We start from the raw sequence: 18,703 nt of genomic DNA, 5'->3' as shown, positions 1-18,703 counted from the left end.
TTCCAAATGTCTATTTATTGCTTATTAAATTACTTTAACCCCCCCACCCAACAACAAAATGTTAAGTAGATCATACTTTGCATTTAGTATGCATACTTTGCAAACTCATGAGAGTTATTAATATTGCCAGGAATATGTATACTGCAATACTGGGACGAGGCTTTTACAGTTGCTTTAATAATAAAGATGCAATAAGCAGGGAAAATGGCTATAAATGGATGGCAGATCTGGGTTTATCAGAACAGAAATGGAGGATTCAGAACTAGCATGTTGAGTTAAAATACAAGCTCTCTATACCTACATGATTGACCTTTGCAATAAATTGTGCATTTTATTGCCAGAAGTGTATGGTCATATCATCTACCACTAAAAACTAGCATGTGCATTTTGTAAGAAGGAGACTTTTACAATGCCTGATTATTCAAAAATGATATCACTAACCATTTAAATTATGCACAGGAGAATTTCACATGAGATCATTCTATCAATTCTTAAATGTTTTAACTAGCAAGTGAATGAGGGAAATACCCATTTTCTATCCTGTCTTAAATCTTGGGTTAGCTAACAGAAAAAATAATCATTCAGGGAATTAACTAATCACACTGAATTTTCTGACATTTCAAATATTTGCTGTCAGATTAGGAGTTCTTAGTGGTATATAACTGTACATCTCTACCAGAAACAAAGGTCAAGGGTATAAATTAAGATATACTGTTTTTTTCCCCTCTTAAAAACCCTCATTGTTTTACTACAACAAAAATAGGAGAACATTGGTGAAGGTCAAAATTGTGTCTCTAATTAAAAGCTATTTTAAAATCTGTATTTTTTTTTTTTTTGCTCTTTCACATCTCATTTTGGATATGAAAATCCCACAGACAAGAAGAAAAGCTGATTTTACCACACTTGTCTCTGCAAAGCTGTCCTGCCAACACTGGCCATTGCTTAAGTGGTGCAAGGTCATTCTAATTTCCTCTCTCTGTTTTTTCCCTCTCCCCAGGGGACAACACATCCAAGCAGTCCCATAGCTTGGCTCCGTAAGATGTGGAAAGGATCTATTATTTACTGTGGTTGCAATCGTCCACCAAACCAGCAGCCCAGATATTGAACCACGTATTCTCAAACGCTGAAAGATCTGCAACAGTCTCCTAGCTTGCTGGGCCACAATGCCAGCTCCCAATCAAGTGGGCATCTATGACAATTGTGATTATTTAAATCTCATACAGAGTGTAGAGCATACCAGCCATTCTTCTACCAAGTAATTCACTGAAAATTACAGAGGGCAATATCCCATTTTCAACCAGCATGGAGTTGGTATTTTTACATCATTCCCGCCCCCACCCCCCAACAGCCCTATTTGTAATACCCAAGACAGGACAAATGTTTGTCCTTCAGAAACAGTTGTCACTGCAGTTATCTTCACAAGAACTATCAAGTTCCAGACAAGTTGAATTATTTTTGTTCCTAGCAGAAAAAATTTTTGACCCAGCTCTGGACAAAAAAAAAAAAAAAAAAAAAAAAAAGAGGATTTATTGTCCTTTATCCCTTCCTACATCATACAGAAGCATTGTTAGGATGATAAACAGCTCTGTCCAATTTTCTGGACTAAAACACTTCAACTCCTTTTTTAACTGTCTGTAAAAACAGTGTCATGTCTAAATTCTCCCATCCCCAGGTACCCAAGTGCTAGGCAAGATAATTACCTTGTCATCTCTGTCATCCTCTTCTTCCTCGTCCTCTAGCATGTCCTCCACTACCTACAGACAGAAACAGTAGTAGTTGTCAAGATTTAAAAAGGAAGAGTTTTGTTCTGTCAACAGTAAACCTTTCGTAGATGAAAAGTTTATTAACATTTGAAATAAATGCACAGAAGGAAAATGTACAACTACAAAAATATTTGATCTAGTGATTCAAATTTAAGAAAGTGTTATAACTGTAATTGACCTACATTAGGGAATAAGACACTGAAAACCTCTACCTGTATTAAATGTGATCTTGACAATTTAAGTATTTTAAAAGGTAATTTAAATTTCACTCTAGGATATTTTTAACTAAAATCTTTTTTATCAGCACTATTGGTGGCTATACAGTAAAGTGCAAGTGCTTATTTTGAATTTACAGCTAACCTGAGAAACATACATGTTGAACTTCATTTAAATTGGTCATAAGGAGTAGAAAATAAGCTTTCAATTCCAAGAATAAATACACATTAACTGCTTCTTCATGGCAGTAGCCACAGGAGTGACCCAGACCATGTTATATTATCAGCAACACAGCATTTATTAAAAGTGATTTTGTACTATTAGTATACTTAGTATATTGTGCGTGTATGTCTCCCATTATGTGTAACCATCCTACGTGTAGACAGATAAGCGAGAGAAAGAGGATACCTACCAATTAAGACTGTGTGTTCAAGGCATTGCACTTGCATTAATAATTAATCTTCATCATAAGTAAATATGTACCCATTTTACACACAGAGGAAGCAACTTTCCCAAGGTTTATGGAAAGTTAATGGCAGAACCAGATTAAAACTCTTAGAATTTGAATTCTTGCTTAATGATGCCATGATAAGCACTGCACGGCCTGCCAACCGGGGGGGAAGGAAGGAAAAGAAGGGAGTAAAAGGGAAACTGGTCTGGGGAGCAGCACTTCAGAGGCACCCAGGGCTTTCAGCCACTGCCACCATTGGTGGTAACTGGAGCTCTGGCCCCTTTAAATTGCCACTGGAACACTGCAAAGCAAGCTTTGGGAGGATTTGAGGGCAAAAAAGGGGGCAGGGAGAACAGCATGGCGTGTTCTGAATGGCATTAAGAGCTGGCTGCCCTGATCCCCACTTTTTCCATCTGAAGTCAGAAACTTACTCTACAGGAAGACACAGACTCCCATTAACCCAAGAAAACTACATATGTTCACATATGTTACTAGAGATTATTCATGCAAGATGGCAATTTTGACTTGCAGCATGGAAAAGATGAAATGCAACCGCTGACAGAGACTAAAAGCTAGGTCGGGGTCAACAACCTGAGGCACAGGTCCCAAGCATGGCATGACACCTGATTTTCATCAGTATGTAAGGTGGGAGCTCAGCCACGAGCATCCTCTCCCATGCAGCCAGAAGCCTGCTCAAAGCCATGCTGCCTGTGGATTAGCAAAAAACCAGCTAATGCAACCAACTGCCACCTAACTGGTAAAATGCTGCATCTTTATTTATTAATGAACCTGTTGTACGCAGACTATTAGTGACGTTAAGTAGTATCACCAGCACTTGGACTGTACATAGAAGTCAAAAGGTGAAATGTTGACACTCCGCCTTGGAAAGGTCGCTGACCCTTGAGATAGCCCTTAATTTGTACATCAAGAACATAAAGCAGGTTGCAAGCAAGTGATGTAAATTGTTGATCAAGACATGAAATTTTCAAGAGGATTCTATATTTTCTGTCAATATTTTTATTAGTGAACTAAATTAGAGACCAATAAGGAAGCTCCTGCCCTAAGAATTTAATAATTATCACTACATCTTGCATGAGTACAAAAGGTCAAAAGAAAGCACAAGAAGATGTCTACACTTTTATCTCCTCATGCAAGGGCAGGGAAAAAAATTGCAGTCTTGTACTTATACACTCACCCCTTGCAATGAGCAGGCTGGCCACGAAAGGGAACTCACTCTGTACCTTCTCATGGGGTATACCCGTGAGCAGGCTTCTCTTTTATACCAACCATCTCGGATAGCGACTCCTCCCCTGCCCCAGTCTGTGCCTTAAAGGCACAAGAATACTCTAAATGAGTCACGTGCCATTTTAAATACTATGTTTAGACTATTTCTTTTTGAATCTTAGTCCAAAGAATCAACACCAATTGACTGGATAAGCTATTCATGGCTTAATGTGTACTGTGGCTCTGCATGAGTGCAGGGGGATGAGCTCGATAATCTACAAAGTCCCCCCCTCAACCCCCAGTAGTTTATTAGTGTCTGTAATAATCTTTTAGACCTTGGATGAAAGTCACAGTACAGGTGTGAAATGCAATTGTCCTGCAAAATGCCCTACAATCCAGAAACCTAAAAATATATTATTCAGAGCTCTGAAACATGCTCTATTAAGACCTTGACCAGTACCAAATCAAACACTGCTAATCCACAGGATAAGAGATAAATCCAGTGACTGATCTCTCATGAAGCACCAGAGTAGAACTGAATGTGGCATAATACCAAATGGCTGAGATCCACAGCCTCACCATGGTATGTGGCATTCATTTTAGGTATTGTAGAACACAAGGAAATGGACCACTGACATATCAATTTGGCCTGATGTGGGTGGCCACTATCTTATGAAACTCTGGATATAACAATGCTTTATGTCACTACAAGCAACAGAGAAACCAGTTTTCAGATGAGATAAAGTATTTAACTCCAAGGTTTATGAGACATTACTAAAACAAACTCACCCAGTGCTTTCTAGCCAAAGATTTTAAATCACTTAGGCTGTGCCTACACTAACTCCTAACTGTACTCCTCCAAAATTTTGATGAGTAAAGGGACTTCAAAGTAGCCTAGGCACTTCGAAGTACCCGCGGGTTAGCTGCAGCTACACACAAGCCAGCACTTCGAGGTTGCCGCGGGGGGAATTAGCTTAATGATCTCCCCACACCCTACTTACCATGCTCCCTTCAAGTTGGGAGCTAGTGTAGACCATAAAGGAAGGTAAATAGCAATATCCTGATTTAGATAGGGGAAACTGAGGCATAAAGAGGTTAAACCCATTTGCCTTAAGTAATACAATGGGTCCCTGTAAGAGTTAAGAACAGAATCCAGGTATCTTGAGTAGTAGGCCAGAAATTAAAATGTGGGCACTGCAGGATTTCAGAAACCCTGTGCTATATGTATTATAATTATATGCATTAAAACTGCATTTAAAATGTAAAGCTGTGATACAAAATGTCAACACTAGGAGAAACACCACAAAAAGGCCATGAAGGATGAAGGAGTGTGGAGCAAACAAACGAAGATATTAACGACCAAAGTGTCAGCTTTCATTCTGAATTGTTAACTATTTACTGGTTCTTACTGTTTTTGTGATTAATTCCCTAAACAAAAATCAAATCCACCCTCTGAAACATATGCTTATTATCTAAGTTAATTGCTTAAACATGTTTAAAAATATTTGTAGAACCTTATTATCCCTTAGTTCTTGTAACGCCCTATGGTTTCTTCATAGATAAATGTAAATATTTATTGGAGAATGGCCATTAAGGATAACGTTTATCCCACCATGAACAAAGCTCAAGTCTTAGCGCAGAACTCTGTACATGCTGGGGATGGAATTTGCCCTTTGACAAGTGGCCAGGGCATAGGGCTGTAACTGTTTGTCCATGGCATCTAATTTACTTGGAGGCTATTGCCTCAAAACACTCTGTTCGATGCTGCACCTCTCAGAAGTTCACCATAGACATTGAGACCCAGTAGGAAACTAGTGTGGGAGGAAGAAAGGTGTGGGCAATGGGGCTTTCAGCTACCTTTGTTCTCTCACTATCCTCAGCTGTGCTGAGGCTGAAGCAGCTCCCACTATAACAGAACTTTAGTGGTTCTCTAAGGCTAGGTCTAGACTGTAGTCTTCTGTCAACAAAACTTTTGTCAACAGAAGTTTTGTTAACAGAGAGTGTGTCCAGACTGCATATCTTGAGGAGGAGATCTGCCAGTTGGGAGCATTCTGTTGACATTCCTGTACATCTTGTTCCACGAGGAGGAAGGGAGGTCTCAGAGGGACAAGTATCAGAGAGGTAGCCATGTTAGTTTGTAGCTTCAAGAACAACACAAAGTCTTGTGGCATATCTGTTAGTCTATAAGGTGCCACAAGACTTTTTGTTGTTCTCAACAGAGGGAGATTTTCTGACGTTTAGCCCCCTGTGGACAGGCCAAATATTGGAAAAAGCTCTCGACAAAACTATCAGCAAAGGATATGCAAACTGCAGTACACAATTTGCGCATCTTTTGCCAACAGTTCCCCACAGTCTAGACACAGCTTCAGCTAGAATCACCTCTTCAGAGCTTCCATATAGGCTACAGTCCTGCATATTACGGCCCTCGTCTGGGCACAGCCTCTACGCAGGGCTTGAGAAAGCATGCATGTAAGGAATGTGCCAGCAGGAGCTCAATACTGCTGAAGGAGTTGGGGAATGTGTTCTGCAGAGATCATTTGCATGAAAATACAAAGTGTGCATATATAATGCCTTGCAAACAAAGTCTCATGGGAGCAGGCAAAGCAAGGAGGTTTAGTCTATTGTAAACAACGTGTTGTTGTAAAGTCACAATTTATGCTATCACCCAGTTTTAGAATTGTGGAGTCTCAACAACACTTGAAGTTGTGGCGGTACAGGGCAGTCATCACTACCGTGTAAGATATGGATTACAGAGAGCTCCCCCCTTCAAAGCATTGTGCAGGTGAAAAGAGGGGAGGCATAGTGGTTGAACCAGCTAGCTGGAAGCCTTTTGGCTATATAGCTGTAAGACTGGTTTGACTAGTTCTCCCTGCCACTGTTTACAGGTGATGTAAAGATGGGTCTATAGCTGTTCTGTGAGAATTCACCTTGGTGGATACGGAGATGATGTGAACTGAAATCATGGGGTGTTGCCTGCAGCAAAACCCACAAGACACCAGTGGACAGACAATGCAACCAGTAGCCAGCCAGTAGGAGCAGCAGCAGTGGCCGCTGGCCGGCAGGAGGAGCAGTGGGCAGATGGCAGGTGAGACCAGCGGACGACCAGTGAGGCAGCTGGCAAGGAGCAAGCGGAATGCTGGACCAGAGTAAAGAGGGCACTGCCTCAGTTTCAATGAGGGAATGCATCAGGGTGATGTGTCAGGGTCTGCATGTACTGGACTGAGTGGTAAGTGGGGCATTTGCAAAGGGGGATATGAAGAAAGTTTGGGTGTATGGATTGGGTGGTCACAGTATTGGACTGGTGAGCCTGAGAGGCAAGGAACACCGCTAAATCCATTTGAGCTGGGACAGTTACTTGAAGATTGGTAATGAACTCAGTGTGGTATTTTCCCAAGCTTATGCCATATAAATTTTCTGCCTTTTTCATTAAAAGTTTCTTTTCTACACTGACTCTGTACTTGTGACTGGGGAAGTATTGCCTCTCCAAGGCCCCCAGGTGGTGTGTGAATTCCCCAGGCTACTGGGTGGGGACTTGAGCCATTTCCGTGTGAGATGGATGAAAAGGAACCCCCAGATATTCAACCCAGCCCTGGTTGCTGCCAACTCCTTCCAGCAGAAGGGTTACATGGGCAAGAGACTTTTTTCCAGTTCCTTCACTAGGATAATCCTCCCCATACCAGTTATGGGGCTTTTAGGGCCAATTTAGACCATCATGGCTCTAACACAGCATCAAGGAAGCTGAGGGGGGGGGGCGTTATGTGTGAGAGAAACTCACTTTTCCTTTTTTCAGTCATTGGTCTCATGTAAGATTATCTCCTCTGACTCACAATGGGGGCACTGACCCCAAACAGGTGGGTGTGGAGAACTTTTCTCAAGGAATGATGCATGACCATTTCAGTTGTATTCCCCTAACCACCATGAGGCTTAATGTGCTCCTTGCATAGGACCGCTATATTCAGAAAAATGGAGGGAAGACTGGAATAGAAAAGGAGCTAAACTACACCTTGGCACACCTTCTTTCTCTGTGAGGGATTGCTCACATTCAAAGTTCCGCCACCATAACAAAAACATGAAATACTTTCAATTTAATTAAACCAGTGCTCACGATTGCCTGGAGACATTTAACAAACAAACCTCTGCAAATCAGGGTTTATAATGGAAATGCTGACATCACTTTAATGGTCACATTGGAAAAACTGACAAATTCTTCAGAGTACACTCTTATTCTAAACAATTAGGACAATGATATTTCACACCTGCACTCTGATTTTCATCCAAGATCTAAAAGATTATTACAGACACTAATGAACTAAGACTCTCAATGCTACTATAATCTACAGAGGATTATGAAATTTAAAGCTAAGAAGTTTGACTTGCCCAAAGCCACATAATTCTGACAGCCATGAATCGAACCCAGATCTCCAGTTCCCATTGTCTCCTGTTTAACCAGAAGGCAATTCCTCCATTCACCCCCCTATGTTATTCCATTCTATTTTCTCATTCTGCATTGGTCATATCATCAATTAAAGTAAGCTTTAGGAGTGTCAAATTGTCTAGAAATGAAAAATGATTTTACTCGGTTATTGTATCGAAATAAAATGTAATAAAAGTACTCCCATCTCTGGGCAGCATAAATATTCTTTATGGCATAGGAAGCATTGACCCACGTTTTCACTCATCATGAATCTTCGAAAGAAAAGCTAGAAGAAGAGATGCGGAGTCAAAGCATAAGACTACAAAGAGCCAGGGGATCATGAGGAATGCAGACCATTATGTTTAAGACTGGTTGCTACCCAGAAAAACAATGAAAATGGTATCCTGATAATCACTTAATATATTAAGAATGTGCAAGCTCAAGTCTTTTAAAAAAAATTAAGAATGTCCTATTTACACAGATGTGGAAAGTAAGGATTTATAAAATCATTACATCAAATGCAAATTCAACAGATTCCGCATTTGAGTTCAGCGCCATACCCATAATCAAACCAAAAGTAAGGAAAAGGACTTTTTTTACTGCCTTTTGACTCTAGCTGGCTGCTTTTCAAACAACACTTGTGTGTTTCCCTTAGTTACACAACACAGCAATACAGATATTTATACCAATACCATGTTTTTTCAATGATAAAAATATTAAAGTGAAAAATGATTTTAAGGGGCAATGCACAGTTAAATAAAATATCAGTTATGTTACAAAAAGTTAACAAAAAAAAAAAATCTCAGATCAGCCTTAGAGCATTCACTCTAAATTATGCTTTCCGTTACCCTGCTTGAAATCAAAGTAGTATTAATCAAACAAAGGAAGGGCACTGGGGAAATCAGAAAGATCTAATGCAAGCAGTTAAAAGTGACATGACCTTCTGTAATGTCACTTGTCACAGCCTTATATGCCACATACCAGTAGGTCTTGAAAGAACCTGATTCTTGGTACTGTTCCTTGAATGTAAGACTAATGCAGATGACATTTTAAAAAACACACGTAGACGGCCTCATATATGGAATGTCAGCTACTTTATGGCCAAGCAGTAAGCAGATGATATTGAAATGTTGCAAAACAAGGCCTTGTCTGTACTAAATAGTTCTGAGCAGTAAATATTTTACAAAGAACATACAAAAGATATTTGTCTATAACAACAGGCCATCACTCCCACCACAACAGAATTCTGTCTGCTAATGCAGCATAACGTCCACTGTGTTGCTGGAGCACTTGTAACAGAAGTCACTTTATACCATTAGTTATCTTATAGTTACATTCAGAATATATAGAAGCTTCACTACCCTCATCATGCTTTGCAAGGAAAGACAACTGGAACAGCATGCACTCTTAGAATTTAGTTGGCAACTAATTACATTTTAGTTGCTTCTCTTCTAGGAGTTGAAAAAAAACCCAAACAATTCATTAAAAAATTGGATTTAAGAGGAGGTGGGGACAATTCACTGTAACGTCTAATAGCCACATCAATAAAATAGTACAGATAGATTATAGTTATTTACAACCATCTTAAGTCAGAATTAGAGTGAAGAGTAACTCAATCCCAGTCATCTTCTGAATTTTTTTTTAATTTCACAAAAGTATATTAGCTGCTCATATAGTGTTAACAAAATTTTTCTTATTTTAGAACACTCCTGCACCTTCTAGGATCAGTAACAACATAACCAGTGCAAAAGTACGTCAATTAAGTGTATTCATCTATCACCATTTTTTCCCACAGCTATTCTAATGGAAACAAGTGTTGGGTTACGGAGGTATTTTGATAAATTTCCAAGCAAGCAGTAGCACTATACTCTTTTACTCTAAGAAAATTCAAAAGGGAGAATAACCACAGTCATCCATATGTTTTTAAATGACTGAAACCTTAAAATAAAGGCCCAATTCTATGAAGTGCTCAGCATCTTCAAAAGTACCTGAGGGCCAACTGAAAACTTTCATAGTCAATAAGCTAGTTATTACTGTGTTTATGTGGTCATGGCCACAAAAGGACACCTTTTCTCACAGGGCTGTTGAGAAGTAAACCTTCAAAAGACACAGCTAAATGAAAATATCCATCTATTTTACATCATTTTTATAATTTATGAAGACAATAAAATGCACTAATAGACTATGATTTAACAATGTATCATACCTGAAACAGAACTGAACTTATGTCAGCTCCTGAATTTGATTCACACTATTAAAGATTTGACGTGAAAGTATTTCATCTACAATAGTCATTGAGATAACAATGCTACAAACATGTCATAATTAGTGTGATAAACTTTCCAGAAAGGCAGAATATATTTCAGTACAAAAGAGGAGACTGAAAAGAAAAGCATTAATACTTTACTAAAAGACTCGCTGATTTTTATGGAAATGTGGCTTTAATATGGCCAGCAGATGCCTTTTGATGCATGCCACTGGTTACACAGTCCTGTAATAGCAACAAAAAATTATTTAAAGTATAATATATTCTTCTGTAATATACCTGGCTAGCCAATACTCTTTGTACACAACATGCAACCTTTTGCTTGATGTCAGATAAAGATGCACACACAGTTCATTTACTAATGTCATTAAGACTAAAGAATTTTCTGACAAAATATGGCATTAGAAGAAGAAATTTCCAATGCACATCTATAAATATTTGGATCTCAATGCTTTCGATAATTCTAGCTGATATTTACATGAAGCACTGAGAACAGAATAGTAGGTATTTATTTGAAGTATGTCTCCATCTAAAGGCTTCAGAATGTACTGTGTATTTGTCTTGTAGACAATATCTGATGTCTATCTTTATGACTTTTTAAAAGAGTAGAACAGAAAAAAAAGTTATGTTTGACTAAAGATACATTCTTAATGTAATGCATTACACACATTTTTAAACAGTAGCATTTTAAAATGTTTTGTCACTTAGGAGTTTTAATAGAACTGACAATACAGTGGAAGATTTTAATTTCATGGACAAGACATAGAATTTAAGAGAAACAACTATCATTTTTTCAACTACTGCTAAGTTTTTAATGGGGCAAGGCCCCACTAATCTACTTATATATGTTTAACATTAGGTTTGTGGGTGGTGGTAAACATCAGGATAGTAAAAAGTCAGGAATGATTCCCTCTTCCTCTGTATATAAACAGTATTTCCCTGTTTCCTGCATTTTATGAAACTGTATATCCATATTATACATATGTCACTAACACTAGCCCAGTGGATTATGACAACTCTCTTTAGGTAATTATATATTTGGGAAAACCTGTCAAGTTTGGAAAACTTGGAAATTACTGAGATGTAGCCTGAATTAACATTCCTATGCCTAAAAATAACCTCATCTAATGGGATATTTTACTTCAAACACTAAACTGCTCTTAGTTTAAGAAACATTAAGCAAGAAAAGCAACTGAAAATAAGCTAGGATTGGTGAAGTTTTCTAAAAAGTGCTGTTGGACTGAGACCTCACATGCCCTGCAGTGAATTTCTATGGCAGACATACAATGAAAAAAGCAAAATGCAAAACACAGTGGAAGTTTAGAAGCCGTCTTAAGTATAGTTGCATGAATAGCCAAATTTAACAACACATTCCTTTTGACTCTAGAAGAGAAATGCGGCATCGCCAAACTAATTTTTTTTCCTTTATGTAGCATACTGTGTGATTGATAAATTAGTGCCTAATGTATTTATAATATTTATAGTTCCAACATTTAGTTAAATAATGTTTATGTAAGATTTATGTTGTTTTTTTCATTTCTCATTTAATGGACGATTATGAAGAGTCTGTTTCATAAAGATAATTCTCTATTTAAATTCATCAGTCCATTAAATATTAAAATTATGTTTCTGATGCAATCTAGAACAAATTTGTCCAACTCCAATAACTATTTGCATTTATAAAAATTAGGCTTGATTAATAAAATTTAAATGCTTGATTATGCTGACATTTTCATGTCTGGTTGTAATATATTAAAATGAGCCTCTGTCCCATGGTCTGGTTGAGTAAAATAGTTTAATTTTCTTCTTTACTATATATGAAGCATATAAGGAACAAACATTTAACTCTATAAAAGAGCAGTGTTGCTCAGCAGATTGCCCAGTAATGAAGCACTTTAGCTGTGGTCTTTATATTCTGACAGAGCTTAAGTATACTGGTTATTTCTAAGCTAAATATGGTTTTCAGTCAATCACTGTGCTGCTGAGAGTATAAGCTGAGAACCAGTTTTGTATTCAGAGAAGTTAGCAATCAAGACAACAAGTTATGGGAGATGACTAATTTTTGACAGACAACTTTTGTGCATTTTTCTGAACTGACAAAAGAATTTTGAATGCCATACGTCTCAAGCAGAACCAAAATAAGGATATGAGCCCCATCCCATTGTATACAGGAGAACTTGAGCATCCTATATGAGAGAAATAGCTATAGTTGGCAAATATGTTATATAACCATTGTTGTGCAACCCTAAAATGAACTGTACAGCAAAAGCAACTCTATGTCCCTGTTCTTTATGGAATTAGAAGATAAAAGGTGGTGTGTGCACACACATACCTTATATGTGAACCTGAAGGTTTTTGTCCTTTGGCTACCATGTATGCTTTTTGAAAATACAAGGCAGCTTTTCCTAATGAACTAATGAATTCTCAGGTGCTAATCTCAAAACTAACAGCAACTCTCCATGAGACCTGGGGCAAATGACAACTCCAGTGCTCCTCCATCTATTAATAGGCTAACACTATATATCTTCATAGATTTCTTGTGAGAATTAAAATTGTTGTGATGCACAACAAAGAAGAAAAGCACTAAAGAGGTTTCTGAGCAGTAAAAATACCAGCTCTCTGCTTTCTCTCTCTCTTTGTTCTCTTTCAGTACACCATGGAGTCTATCATAGTGTCATGCTCTTCTCCTCTGTACATAATATATATGGAGGCCCAAAAACAGATTAGAATGGTAAAAGGCGGTCTTTCATTCCAGCACATTATAAACATAGAAAACTAATCAGGCTGCAGCTTGGAAAACACGTCCTTGTATCGCCCACACCCCCCTGGAACACACTCACTATGGCTTTAGGACCTCTAACAGGGAACAACATTCCCATGTTGGCCACACAACACATTATACTCCACATGTACTACTTGTTGAGATGGTCACAGGTAAAGGCAGCACTTCCTATCAATGAATGACTGACATGAAGTCTGGCTTCCAACAATACAGATTCCATGCTCCTGACAAGGAAGGGAGGGCAGCAGAGTAGCAAACGTATCAGAAATAGATACCACTTTGTTACAAAACCAAAAAGAGATGGGACAATAGAGAAGAAATGCTCTTGCTAGGTTATTTTTAAGTTACAAAGATTTTGGAATAGAAGCAGAATGAAAAGCAGCCCAGGTGGCAACATTAAAGGACAGATGATGTTGAATCTCAGGGCAGTATGAAACAGTTAGCCTTCATCTTGTGTCTATGTGTCTTTTCATAGAGATGTTTTAGGAGAAAAAAATATTGATAAGTTGAAAAGGAATGATTTTAGTGGGGGAGGTATTCAAGGGCATAGTTACTGACAGGAGAAAATGTGAGACTGCGTAGTGTTACTTTAAATGAAACAAGAAAACAAGGAGGCAGCAGCAGCTAGGGAGGGTTTTAGGCAGAACCTTTTTAGCGAAGAAGAAAAACACTAAGGATAATACTATTTTACTTAAAAGAAAGCGATTCTTTCTAGAATTCTTTATAATGTCATGACATGGATTCAACAAGTTTACTTCATTTGGACCAAATGTATTGCTGTGCAAGCCTAGTAGCTCTAGTATTCACACCACAGCCTTAGTAAAACTGAATATGATTTGAAGAGATCTAAACCTAACAACCAGGAGTTTACACCTTTCGTTTCATTAATTTAAGTGAATCAGCTGGACATAATAGTCCTCAAAGCAGAGGGCAAATGATGAAAAGCTCGTAATTCATCTGCATCTATAACTCATTTTGTATTCATTCTTCATGCTGACAAAATGGTGCAAAAATGCAATAGTGAGAGTAGTGTTAAAGACAGCTAACCAATAGTTAATGGGATTGTTTAAAAAGTGGAAATTTCATTTAGAAAAATGGAGAACATTGTGCTTGTTTAAAATCTGTGGAAACTCTACAGTGATTGGGTTAACCTTAGCTGTGACCCACAAAGGCCATAGTTACACTGGAGTTTATTATGGGGTACATTTGTAGAAACAAACACCACAGGGCTATTTCAAGTGTGGTATTTTGTTCCCGGTACCCCTTGTCATGATGGGGTACCAGGAAGTTCAAAATAGGCACCTATTGTGGATGGCACAGAGTTTGAAATAAGTTATTTTGGGCTAAGGCTACAGTATACAGTGTATAGTAACCAAAGTACTGCTGATGGAATAATGTGTGTGCTTTTGGAAAAACAGCTCTTTGCTCCTTGGAGGGTCTGCAGCAGCCTCAGTCTACTGCCCAGGAGTCTGGCTGCTCTGCTGGTGGGATCCAAAAAATGTAGCTACCGTTGTCTCTCCTTGAATACCAGTGGGGGCAGCTCTTCTTTCTCCAATCTTTCTTACTTCCTTAGGCATTTTTACTTTGGACTCACTTGCTGTATGTTAGAACCAGATTCTGGGGTTAGAAGAAAAAGTCAGAGTGATCATTGGCATGGAGTAGGGCAGTGGTAATGGCTGCCACAGTGAACAAACCTAGCCAGACCTGGGATCTGGCCATTCAACCAATTAAACTGAGTCCCATTTCAGTATAGCAGGGCAGGGAGCTGCGCATGCTGCAGGTGGAGGAAGGGAGTAGGTGGGAGGGTGGAAGCTGCACAGAAGAGGCAGCAACAGCGACCCAGCAAAGGACAAGCTGGGGGGCAGCAGTGGCCCTTGCATAAGGTTGGGGGGGCAGGTTGGGTCTGTGAGGTTTAATCCTGGGGGAGGAAGGTGAAGAAATCAAGATTTATTTAAAAAAAAAAAAAAAAAGACATTTCCCATAGGAGAAACACCCCTGACCAGTTTTCAGTGGTCTTGGGTCACAAAATCTTACTGACTTGTCAAAATGGGTTACTGTCTCAAAAAGGTGGAGAACCTCTGCTTTAGATGATCCCAGTACTATGTGGGCGCCATGGTAAGATCAGAGATCTGCAAGTTTCACTTTTTCCAGTTGTAATTATGATTCCAGCACTGTACACTACTTAGGGGACACCAAACCTGTGCATCTGTCAATTTTAAGGCAAAATTAATATTCTGCATGCAGAAGCCCAAAATATTGGGCACAGAGGCACAGCTAAAAGCCAGCAAAGAGAGAGAAAGTATCATGTATGTTTCTGTATGCACATTTTTGAAAATCTGGCACATGGAGTTTGTTACCAATATATGCACATGTAAATAAATCTGCTGCTTTTTATCTGAAATACTTAAGTTTTCTGTATCCCTGGCTTAAGCGGAAGAGGAGATAGGAGAAAGCATACATGAGAAGTTCAATGAGTGGTATACTGTACAGAGAATTTCTATTGAAGAATAAAACAAGTATAGCTAAAAATGCAATAATTTAGCAGAGCCACTACTTCTCTTAATTTTAATAAATTAAAAACGGTCAGACTACAGTTTTTATAATCCTTCAACAAGGCTGCCCACACAGAACAGTTTTCAGGAGATTTCTTTGCCCTTTCCTAACCAGTAAAATAACCAAACCCCAAAGACCAGCTTTATGCACAGAGCATGCTTTACTGCATTTTTAAAATTAGTTTCAGCAAAAGTAAACATCTATTGAACAAGTAGGGAAAAAAAAGGTTCAGTTGTGGCTAGGAAGAACTATCCATGAAGCATCATGAACTGAAATGGTTTTGAAAGACACTTGTATTTAAGTAAAGAAATTCAGTTTCTGAAGCAAACTTTTTAAAAGAAAAAAATCTCTTTAGTTTCAGTTAAAAAAATAAGTATGCACTTAAATACTTACTGTATCATGTTGCCTGTTATCTTTCCCCGATAGAATCAAGAAATAGTTCCACACCAATATTAACAACAAAGCAAGTGGTATCATGTAGAGCTCGAAGTTCCAAACCACAAAGAGAAAAAGCTGAAAGACAGAAAAGAAAAGTGATTTAACTCTGAAATTATTCACGGTAATGAGCAGTACCTTAAACAAAGCTAAACAAAACACTGATTCTGTCAACAGACACCAGGAATAATTTGTTAAGAATGTGACTGAACGCACAACTGAAACCACAAGCTTGAAAGCATTTGCACTTCTGAAAATCAGCTGAGAGCGACAAAGAATTTGAAATAAAGCCTCAAACTAAATTTATACAAAGAGAAAAATAAGTCTTACCAAAAACGTGAAAGTATTTGAACAAATGGCAATAGCACTGTTTGACATATCAAATTCTTCATTAAAATTAATTTTAAGAAGAAATTCAAGGCTTTATTAAAATATTTGTCTTTGGGCACAGGTTTCAGCTTAAAACACTAAAGAAGAAGTGAAAAAGATGGCATTGCTCCATACATTTATTGGGATTTTTCTCTTCCAGCTCTCACAACAAACATTTTTAAAACTCTAGAACTAAATTATCTAAACTTACTTGCTGGGGTTTTCTTTCAAGAGGCAAAAGTGATAGCTGAAAACGCTGTGGTAAATGATACCACTATTTAACCTGCTCCCAGTCATCACGTTTTGGTAACGTTACATGCTTTTCTTTCAAATACTACATTGCACTACCTTACATTTCTTTTGCTTTCTAGTATTATTCAAGTGCAGTGTCCCAGAACTTTGGCAAACCGAACCCAAAACTAGACAAACTTAAAAAAAAACCAAAAAACTAGACTTAAAAAAACAAACTCCTTTTGCTCATCCCTATAGCTTTATGAACATTTTTTTAATTGATCAAAAATTAAAGAGGGATTTTAACAACTTCTTAAACTGAGGATTTATATTTAATAGAACTATAACATATAATAGACTAACGTAAAAACCTACATTTAAGAAATCCACAGTAGCTATGAAAATGAAACTGCCTCACTATCCCCCTTTAGCAGAAAAATACAAAACAAACAAGGCCTGTAACAAAACTAGAAGCTCACAATAATAGAAAGATTTAAGATACATGATAAACCCCCAAAAGTATCCAGGGCATAATGCTGTAAGTCAGGGGAATTTTCACTTCCCACCAGACAAAACATCTCAACTATTTAAAACATGGCTCTCTCTGTCACTAAGTAAAAAAAGAAATAGCTCTGTGTAGGACTCTATTCCTTTAATTCTATTTCACCCTGGAAGGGGAAAGGACATTACATATTTCTCAGTTCAACAAATATAGCTAATATAGGAAAAGAAACAGCTGGAAAAGAAAAAGGAAGAAGGATGAAAGGTGATTGTGCCCTACCCAGCAAAACATTCAATTGAACATGGACTACACCTTCTATCTCTTTTCAAGAAACAATATTTCCTCACAAGTTTAAAAGGAAAAATAAAAAAAGGATATTCACTACTATTGAAACAAGCCAAATATGTCAAGGGAGGTGTGGTGTTCCATGGGCTACAATTTAAAATAGATGTAATTTCCTACATAGGAGGCTACACAGAAGGAATTTTTTCCTTCCTTCCCCCCCTTGAGATAGGGATTTCAAGAGTCACAGAAATGAACCAGTCATTTATATCACCACATCAGTTGATACCCTTAGTGAGATATATGCATAAAATGATTATTCAGTGAGACACGTGATTCTATCCCTGGTGTACCACACTTCAAAAAATAATTTCAGTTGCAATATTGAATCTCGCATTCTCTTGCAAAGTATAGTATTTTAAAAAGAAATCTCATCCAAAATGATTAACACTTCCTACTGTTCAGAAAAAAAAATCCTGCCCTTTCAAACTAGCAGCTGTGGATCATTAGCTTTCCAGTGATGAGATACATTTGATGAGTATTTTTTCTTTCTAATTAAGAGATGAGATTCTGTATTTGACTCTCTCTTTAGACAGAAGTGAAGAGAAAGCCCTCTGCCTGTAAGGAAAGGCCCTATAGTACAGAACAATTATTTCACATCTATCTACTCCCTTCCCATTTCATTTTTTTTTTTTTTAAGCTCAACCCACATTTGCACCCAAGCCTTCATTGAATTTACCACCGAAGCCTGCTCCTAATATGTTATCCCTATTTGTACTAAGTAAAAGTCATGTCCTAGGTCAGAGGTGTCCAATAGGAATTCAAATATCACCACACTTGTGGTTATCATTCCATATTTGCCACATTTGTGCTCTCAGCAACGCCCCCTCCACCACTCTAAATAAATTCCCTCCCCCTCCCTCAAAGCCAGCCCCACCCACTAATTGAATCCACCCCCCGCCCCCGTTCTAATTCAATGAAGGTGATTTACCAGAGCCGCCACTGGGGCTACTGCTGTAGCTGCTGCCATGGCTGATGTCAGGGCCACTGCTGGGGGCCACTTCTGGAGCTCTTGCCCCTGCCACCAGGTGCTTCTCCCACCAAGTGGTGGGGAGCATGTGCAAAGTAGACGGATGGCAATCCCCGTGTGCAGCTCTCAGGAGGAGCCACATTTAAAGGCTCCAAGAGGCTTGAGAGCCATGGGTTGGCCACGCC

The 18,703-nt window shown here is 38.3% G+C and overlaps 1 protein-coding gene across 2 annotated transcripts in view; it reads right to left on the bottom strand.

The window, feature by feature from the left end:
* The window catches only part of MCTP1 (multiple C2 and transmembrane domain containing 1), a 362,568-nt gene that overhangs the window by 56,330 nt on the left and 287,535 nt on the right, over window positions 1-18,703 (bottom strand). For both annotated transcript variants that reach the window (XM_074994208.1, XM_074994209.1), the window contains 2 exons: window positions 16,063-16,182; window positions 1,701-1,754 (listed from right to left, as the gene is read on the bottom strand). In XM_074994208.1, the coding sequence (XP_074850309.1) occupies window positions 1,701-1,754; window positions 16,063-16,182 (174 nt within the window). The remainder of the gene's footprint in view (window positions 1-1,700; window positions 1,755-16,062; window positions 16,183-18,703) is intronic.

The sequence above is a fragment of the Carettochelys insculpta genome, chromosome 5 (assembly GCF_033958435.1).
Source record: "Carettochelys insculpta isolate YL-2023 chromosome 5, ASM3395843v1, whole genome shotgun sequence".
Classification (NCBI taxonomy): domain Eukaryota; kingdom Metazoa; phylum Chordata; order Testudines; family Carettochelyidae; genus Carettochelys; species Carettochelys insculpta.
Note: the sequence above shows the minus strand (reverse complement) of the source record. Positions and strands in the feature narration are given on the sequence as shown.